Below are 9,393 nucleotides of genomic sequence, written 5' to 3' on the forward strand. Positions count from 1 at the left end.
GATGTAGCTCAGGGCATGCTCTAATGATTTAGCTAGGGCGCCCGAGTCGACGACCTTCGGGGCCACAGCTCCAGAAAACACCCACAAAACTCTGAAAAGTGATCACTAAACCATCGTTTTCTGGGGCCATTTGTAGCTCAAGGAATGTTTTTTGTGCAAAACAAATGCTTGCAATGGATTCAGCAAAAAAAAAAAACACTTTTAGACTGATTAGCACGAGAAAAAAAACCCTAAGGTGTGGGCACTGATGACATGGAGGAGTGATCACGCACCCTAGCGCCCACAGCGTCCCCCGGCGGGAATCGAACCCAGGACCTTCTAGCTGTGAGGCGACATCACTACTGACTGCCCCTTATTACTTATTAATTTACTAAATTTCCCCCTTGGGATAATAAAGGTATCTATCTATCTATCTTATGTCCAATAATCATAATATTTTTACAGTGTGCGCGTGTGCGTGTGTGTGTGTGTGTGCATATAGCACGTGGTAGAGAGATATGTATCTGTCTTTACTCTGTCTTCTTAGAACCTGTTTGGCAGAAACCAAAGTCTCTCCAGGTTCAGGTGAGGTGAGATTAGGTACAGAGTACAGACACGCCTCATCTCTCTCTCTCTCTCTCTCTCTCTCTCTCTCTCTCATCCACAGACATATAAAGGTAGACTCCCCCTCCTCTCTGGTGTGTTGGTAAAAGAGGACTGGCAAGCTTCCAGAATTCTGAAGGACGCTTCCTTGTGCGTCACAGAATGGGACGCTCGTAGGCCAATCAGATGCCTTCCACAGTTCCGCCCTTCCGCCAGTCCCGTTTTACCAGTCGCGCCAATGAACTGCAGAGGAGGATGAATCTAGATTTATATGTGTGCTTATCCTCAGTCCATCCTTAGGGATGACCTAAGGATGGACGGAGGATACTAGACTTTATATGTGTGCTTATCCTCAGTCCATCCTTAGGGATGACCTAAGGATGGACGGAGGATACTAGACTTTATATGTGTGCTTATCCTCAGTCCATCCTTAGGGTTGACCTAAGGATGGACTGAGGATACTAGACTTTATATGTGTGCTTATCCTCAGTCCATCCTTAGGGTTGACCTAAGGATGGACTGAGGATACTAGACTTTATATGTGTGCTTATCCTCAGTCCATCCTTAGGGATGACCTAAGGATGGACGGAGGATACTAGACTTTATATGTGTGCTTATCCTCAGTCCATCCTTAGGGATGACCTAAGGATGGACTGAGGATACTAGACTTTATATGTGTGCTTATCCTCAGTCCATCCTTAGGGATGTCCTAAGGATGGACTGAGGATACTAGACTTATATATGTGTGCTTATCCTCAGTCCATCCTTAGGGATGATCTAAGGATGGACTGAGGATACTAGACTTTATATGTGTGCTTATCCTCAGTCCATCCTTAGGGTTGACCTAAGGATGGACTGAGGATACTAGACTTTATATGTGTGCTTATCCTCAGTCCATCCTTAGGGATGACCTAAGGATGTACTGAGGATACTAGACTTTATATGTGTGCTTATCCTCAGTCCATCCTTAGGGTTGACCTAAGGATGGACTGAGGATACTAGACTTTATATGTGTGCTTATCCTCAGTCCATCCTTAGGGATGACCTAAGGATGGACGGAGGATACTAGACTTTATGTGTGTGCTTATCCTCAGTCCATCCTTAGGGTTGACCTAAGGATGGACTGAGGATACTAGACTTTATATGTGTGCTTATCCTCAGTCCATCCTTAGGGTTGACCTAAGGATGGACTGAGGATACTAGACTTTATATGTGTGCTTATCCTCAGTCCATCCTTAGGGATGTCCTAAGGATGGACTGAGGATACTAGACTTTATATGTGTGCTTATCCTCAGTCCATCCTTAGGGTTGACCTAAGGATGGACTGAGGATACTAGACTTTATATGTGTGCTTATCCTCAGTCCATCCTTAGGGTTGACCTAAGGATGGACTGAGGATACTAGACTTTATATGTGTGCTTATCCTCAGTCCATCCTTAGGGTTGACCTAAGGATGGACTGAGGATACTAGACTGTATATGTGTGCTTATCCTCAGTCCATCCTTAGGGTTGACATAAGGATGGACTGAGGATACTAGACTTTATATGTGCTTATCCTCAGTCCATCCTTAGGGTTGACATAAGGATGGACTGAGGATACTAGACTGTATATGTGTGCTTATCCTCAGTCCATCCTTAGGGTTGACATAAGGATGGACTGAGGATACTAGACTGTATATGTGTGCTTATCCTCAGTCCATCCTTAGGGTTGACATAAGGATGGACTGAGGATACTAGACTTTATATGTGTGCTTATCCTCAGTCCATCCTTAGGGATGTCCTAAGGATGGACTGAGGATACTAGACTTTATATGTGTGCTTATCCTCAGTCCATCCTTAGGGATGACCTAAGGATGGACTGAGGATACTAGACTTTTGAGGCCATCAGGCTGAGGCTGTCAATCACTCTGCAGCACTCAACCCCCTTTGACCTCCTCTCATAAGTCGGAGGTCTTAGGGTTTTTTCGTGCTAATCAGTCTAAAAGTGCCACATTTTGCACAGATGTAGCCCAGAGCTTTGCTCTAATGATTTAGCTAGGGCACCCGAGTCGGCGACCTTCGGGGTCGCCACAGCGGCCAAATCAAGTTGGGCTCCCATCGACTTTCTATACAGGAGGAAAATACCTAGAAAAAAAAATCAGCTTTAAGTAGGATGTGAGGGTCTAACTAGGGGTTTGTCATGATTTTGAATCCATTGCAAGCATTTGTTTTGCACGAAAAACATTCCTTGGACTAAAATGGCCCTACAAAACACCCATAAAACTGTGAAAAGTGATTACTCAACACTTATCATCACAAAACCATCGTTTTCTGGGGCCATTTTCTGCCCAAGGAAAGGTTTTTGTGCAAAACAAATGCTTGCGATGAATTCAGAATCATGAAAAACCCCTAGTTAGACCCCTCACATGCTACTTAAATCAGATGTTTTTCTGGGTATTTTCCTCCTGTATAGAAAGTCGATGGGAGCCCAACTTGATTTGGCCGCTGTGGCGACCCTGAAGGTCGCCGACTCGGGCGCCCTAGCTAAATCATTAGAGAATGCCCTGGGCTACATCTGTGTAAAATGTGGCGCTTTTAGACTGATTAGTATGAAATTACCATTCTGTCTCCCTAAGGCCTCCGACTATCACGGGGAAACACCAACGCCCAGGGCTAGAACCCTGTCTCCCACGTGTAACATCTGAACCATCTAACCAAAGGGATGTCCCTCTGGTCTAGTGGTTAAGGTATTGGACTCTCATGCGGGAGACTTGGGTTTGAATCCCAGACGTTACATTGGTGGGAACTTCAATATCAAAGTTGTTTTTATGTTTTCTACTTTGTTGTTGTATTTTCCTCTTATGAAAACAGATACAACTTATAAACATTACATATTTATTATCCTACTTACAGAGTTATAGCTTGGATAATTTTCTTTTTAAATTTTTATCCCACAATTTTGTAACCCATTTTTTTCACCCGGTGCCAATTATCTAATCCTGGGTGCTACACTCCCTCAACCAACCTGGGAAGATGCTTCCTTCTATGCATGAGGAGTCCAAGTTGCTTCTTTTCACCTGACAGTGGGGATTTCCCTGGTTTGGACGTAGCTCGTGGAAGGAACACGTTATTCCAACCAGTTCCTTTCCCCTCCATCAAGCGCCCCGGCTGGCCAGGGGGAGGCAGTATAGAGACCAGGATTACTGCATGTTTTTGTGAGGGTATCAACCCTAGGAGACACGGGGAGAACATGCAAACTCCACACGGAAAGGCCCTTTTCTCCGACCCCACCTAGGGTGTGGGCGCTGATGACGTGGAGGAGTGATCACGCCCCCAGCGCCCACAGCGTCCCCCGGCGGGAATCGAACCCAAGACCTTCTAGCTGTGAGGCGACATCACAACTGACTGCCCCTTATGTCCAATAATAAATTAATAATCATAATATTTTTACAGTATTATTCCTCCAGTCTAGGGTCCACAGTCTAAGGCTGCAATCACACACATGTATGAGACATCTTCTCCGTATCGTTTGAGAATGAGAGGAGGGGGGTCCAATTCATTCTCTATGTAAGTCACATGGTTTCATGTCGTTGCCGTGTCTCTTGCTCAACCAAAGGCTGTCTTTTGGCCAAGAGACAAAAAAACACGTGACCTTCATTGAGAATGAATTGGACAGCCTGAAGTACCTTACAGTATTATTCCTCCAGTCTAGGGTCCACAGCCTGAAGTACCTTACAGTATTATTCCTCCAGTCTAAAGGTGATCACAGGTTAGAAACCCTGGCATCAAACCAGTTGAGACTCTGAGTCTGCATTCCTTTAAATGTTGTCATAAATCTGTCATCAGATAAAGATCTGTTTCCTTGACAACACAGGCATCAACACACCTACGCTTGCGTCTTTCTCGTCAACACAGAAAACCTGTTTGTATCATAGCTAGCGTGACACAGGGGCGCCAAGTGGTTATGGCAGGGGTATGCAGCTGCCATACCCTGGGTCCAGGGGGGGGGGGGGGGGGGGGAGATAAAAGTTAGTTCTAAATATGAATCCATGAATGTCTCTTTGTCTATCTGTGCTGGTTATTATGTTGTTAAATTACAGTAAAATAACTACAAATGCAAAATTTAACAAAATGGTCACTTTAACAAGGTATTATAATTATATTAGGCCTATACGTATATATAATTATATGTTATATGTACTTCTTCTTAAAATAAATATATCATGCCTGTTGCTAAGGTATGGCAACATGACTGGTCAAGACACCAGTCATGTTGCCATACCTTAGCTTTTTCTGAACTGACGCCACTGCTGGAACGGTTGTTCAAGTGCAGCTAAACTTGATATATTATAGTAAACGTGCCACAATTAACAACAATGCTTTGCACCTGTGCAGCTGACCTGCGGAACCTGGGAATATACCATTCTGTCAAGATGAGGAGAATACAATTTACCTTGTTAAATTTTGCATTTGTAGTTATTTTACTGTAATTTAACAACATAATAACCAGCACAGATAGACACAGAGACATTCATGGATACATATTTAAAGGTAACTTTCATTTCCCCCCCTGGACCCAGGATATGGCAGCTGCATACCCCTGCCATAGCCAATTGACGCCCCTGTCTGAAGCCCCGCCTACTGCATCCCGGTGAGCGTTTCCGTATCCGTTCCAGACCGGATCTCCAAGCTGCAGAGTGAACTGACTGACCGTCAACACTGAATCACTTCCACCTGTTTGTGGAGGCAGACACACCCTGTGTGCTTGCGCCCTCATGTGGTGGAAAAGTAGACTACAACACACATTTTTTTTGCCATATTAAATTCTGTTTTTATTATTTTTATTTCATTTTTGGAGCGGTGAAAGCGCTCCCAATAGACAGGTATGTCTGTGGCTGGCTGGCTATGTGGCTGGCTGGCTGGCTGGCTGGGTATGTCTGTAGCCTGGCAATACCTTGAGTGGCCACACTAGTTAAAGGAGGGGCGCTGTTGTGCAGGCACAAACACACACACACACACACACACACACACACACGCACACACACACACACACACACACACACACACACACACGCACACACACACACAGATTCACCGCTCCACTTCGAATCGAGGTTTGATTTTTTATATTATTATAAAAAATAGCTTTTTATTCAAATAAAAGTAGCCAATATAAAAATAGCTTACTCTGTTACAAGTAAAAGTATATTTTCATATATACAATATTGTTGTTTCTTGCTGGACGATATGATAGGATCTCATGTATCTTATAATGGGAAATATTTATCTATTTTCTTACTGTAATTTGACATATATGTAGGCCTACTCTAAAGTATCATTACTGTGATATGACATAAATGTAGGCCTACTCTAAAGTATCATTACTGTAATATGACATACATGTAAAGCATCATTACTGTAATTCAGCCAAAAAGCTTTGATAAGCTGTTAATAATGAAAGGCAACATCAAATGCAAACATGAGAGCCATGAAGCTATATTTTATTATAAACAAAGGGTCAAATGTGTTTCCCTGCTATTCCACTAAACTGTGGTGTATAACCTTACCCTCCCTGGCCCTTCTATTGAAAATAACTTTTATTTTGCAGTTTTTATTCTGATATCTTCTGCATAACTAACTAATATTCTAAAACGGCTAGTTCCATTCCTTGATTTTGATTGGCTGGTTGCCATGGTATACCTGAGACTGTAACCCACACCTTGAATCAGTTTATATCAAAGCCAGGTGCGTTATTTCTTTCCACTGTGCCGTGAGGCTGAACTAGAGAAGCGAGCATTTGATTTCCTCTCAAATCCTGCCGTGCGGGTGCTTCTAAGCACCGCCCCACATGCATAGGACAGTGACTGAATGGCTCCGGGCGGGGCTTGTAAAGGCAACAAGCGCCTCTATTCTCCAGGCACCACTCGGCTGTTAGCTTAGGTTGCTATGCTAGCGTTTTGTTCACCCACATAGCAGCTAAATCTGGATGAAAATAAACGTGTATTGATCGCATATGGTTCTTAACTTCTTAACATGAGACTGATCTAACACAAGTGTTGTTTCCCTATTTTTTTGGCAAAAAGAATGACGTGACTTTGTAAACACACACTGGCTTCCGTAAGTTCCATTCCTGGATATGTGACTGGTAAACGCAAGGAAATGTCTCTTCCTGGTGGCGGAGAAGTGTACTTTTTTCTTTAAATAATGCAATGCTATGATTTTCATGTTGCAATATTTGTGACCGTTTTAGAAAAGCAATAAGCCACGCGAGGCTTGTGGTTACCGGGGGAGTATACACCGGCTGAGAGGGTCGGAAACACTCGGCTGCGCCTCGTGTTTCCCAACGCCTCTCAGCCGGTGTATACTCCCCCGGTAACCACTCGCCTCTTGTGGCTTATTGCTTTAATATCCCAATAGGTATCAAATAGGCAACAATACAATTAACACTAGTATTCTGCACGTCACAAGAAGTTAAAACGCACAAAGGTCAATAAGTGTCATAAAAACAAACAATATCTCTCAAACAGTTGTGGACCTCACATTTTATTTCCAAAATACAAACCAAAATGTAATTGAAGGAAGGAATACATGGATGATGTTGTATAATAATGACTGTCAGACAGGCGAACTGTGTGGATTTCTAGCTATAGTGGAGCAGTGCGTCTGATTGAAATATCATCTTTAATAGCCTGCCTTATGCAGGCCTAGTTATTAACACACACTATACCTGGAGTCTTCAACGTTTTCAGGCCAAGGACCCCTTAGCTGAGAGAGAGATGAAGCAGGGACCCCTTAGCTGAGAGAGAGATGAAGCAGGGACCCCTTAGTTGAGAGAGAGATGAAGCATGGACCCCTTAGCTGAGAGAGAGATGAAGCAGGGACCCCTTAGCTGAGAGAGAGATGAAGCAGGGACCCCTTAGTTGAGAGAGAGATGAAGCATGGACCCCTTAGCTGAGAGAGAGATGAAGCAGGGACCCCTTAGCTGAGAGAGAGATGAAGCAGGGACCCCTTAGTTGAGAGAGAGATGAAGCAGGGACCCCTTAGTTGAGAGAGAGATGAAGCAGGGACCCCCACAACCTGTTCATAGATTCCATATAGTTTCATTGTTTGACAGCACAATTATCAGTGTATTTTGGATTCATGTCAATTTGTGTTTATGTATACAATAGGAGAAAGTAAAAACTTTGAGGACCCCCTAGGGGTCCCGGACCCCCCTGTTGAAGACCCATGCACTATTCTGTATATGGAATGTTATTCTATTTGCTGGCATATTTACTTGAACCCCTAGTCTTCAGTAGGGGGTCCTCAGACACTCAGCAGCAGGGTGGTCTACAGTAGGAGGGGGTCCTCAGTAGGGTGGTCTACAGTAGGAGGGGGTCCTCAGCAGGGTGGTCTACAGTAGGAGGGGGTCCTCAGTAGGGTGGTCTACAGTAGGAGGGGGTCCTCAGCAGGGTGGTCTACAGTAGGAGGGGGTCCTCAGCAGGGTGGTCTACAGTAGGAGGGGGTCCTCAGACACTCAGCAGCAGGGTGGTCTACAGTAGGAGGGGGTCCTCAGTAGGGTGGTCTACAGTAGGAGGGGGTCCTCAGCAGGGTGGTCTACAGTAGGAGGGGGTCCTCAGCAGGGTGGTCTACAGTAGGAGGGGGTCCTCAGTAGGGTGGTCTCTCAGTAAGGAGGGGGTCCTCAGACACTCAGCAGCAGGGTGGTCTACAGTAGGAGGGTCTACAGTAGGAGGGGGTCCTCAGTAGGGTGGTCTACAGTAGGGTGGTCTCTCAGTGGGTGGGGGTCTCAGTAGATGGGGGTCAGTAGAGTGGTCTTCAGACACTCAGCAGCAGGGCCACTCCAGCCAGAACCCACTTGGCAGGTCTCTCTCTGGTCTACAGTAGGGTGGTCTCTCAGTGGGTGGGGGTCTCTCAGTAGGGTGGGGGTCCTCAGTAAGGTGGTCTCTCAGTAAGGAGGGGGTCCTCAGTAAGGTGGTCTCTCAGTAAGGAGGGGGTCCTCAGACACTAGGCAGCAGGGCCACTCCAGCCAGAACCCACTTGGCAGGTCTCTCTCTGGTCTACAGTGGGTGGGGGTCCTCAGTAAGGTGGTCTACAGTAGAAGGGGGTCCTCAGTAGGGTGGTCTCTCAGTAAGGAGGGGGTCCTCAGACACTCAGCAGCAGGGTGGTCTACAGTAGGAGGGTCTACAGTAGGAGGGGGTCCTCAGTAGGGTGGTCTACAGTAGGGTGGTCTCTCAGTGGGTGGGGGTCTCAGTAGATGGGGGTCAGTAGAGTGGTCTTCAGACACTCAGCAGCAGGGCCACTCCAGCCAGAACCCACTTGGCAGGTCTCTCTCTGGTCTACAGTGGGTGGGGGTCCTCAGTAAGGTGGTCTACAGTAGAAGGGGGTCCTCAGTAGGGTGGTCTCTCAGTAAGGAGGGGGTCCTCAGACACTCAGCAGCAGGGTGGTCTACAGTAGGAGGGGGTCCTCAGCAGGGTGGTCTCTCAGTAAGGAGGGGGTCCTCAGACACTCAGCAGCAGGGTGGTCTACAGTAGGAGGGGGTCCTCAGCAGGGTGGTCTCTCAGTAAGGAGGGGGTCCTCAGACACTCAGCAGCAGGGCCACTCCAGCCAGAACCCACTTGGCAGGTCTCTCTCTGGTCTTCAGACAGAAGGTCCACACGTAGGTGGGTCCTCTGACCTGGGGTGAGAGAAGATGAATATTATTGTATTTTATTTGTATGTTCAATATTGTTGTTTTGTTATTATTCTTTTCTTTTTCACTGCACTTGATGCTTTGGCAATATCGTAATTGTTACATTCATGCCAATGAAGCTATTTGAATTTGAATTTGAATTT

At 45.7% G+C, this 9,393-nt stretch overlaps 1 protein-coding gene across 1 annotated transcript in view; it reads right to left on the bottom strand.

Annotated features, from left to right (window-relative positions):
- Positions 1–9,136: 9,136 nt before the first annotated feature.
- dnah9l (dynein, axonemal, heavy polypeptide 9 like) overlaps positions 9,137–9,393 on the bottom strand; it is a gene marked incomplete at both ends in the record, with an annotated part of 263,680 nt that continues 263,423 nt past the window's right edge. Inside the window, one exon of the mRNA XM_080727109.1 lies at positions 9,137–9,235. Within this exon, the coding sequence (XP_080583235.1) occupies positions 9,137–9,235 (99 nt within the window). The remainder of the gene's footprint in view (positions 9,236–9,393) is intronic.

Source organism: Nannobrachium achirus, assembly GCF_963921795.1.
Source record: "Nannobrachium achirus genome assembly, chromosome: 5".
Taxonomy (NCBI): Eukaryota; Metazoa; Chordata; class Actinopteri; order Myctophiformes; family Myctophidae; genus Nannobrachium; species Nannobrachium achirus.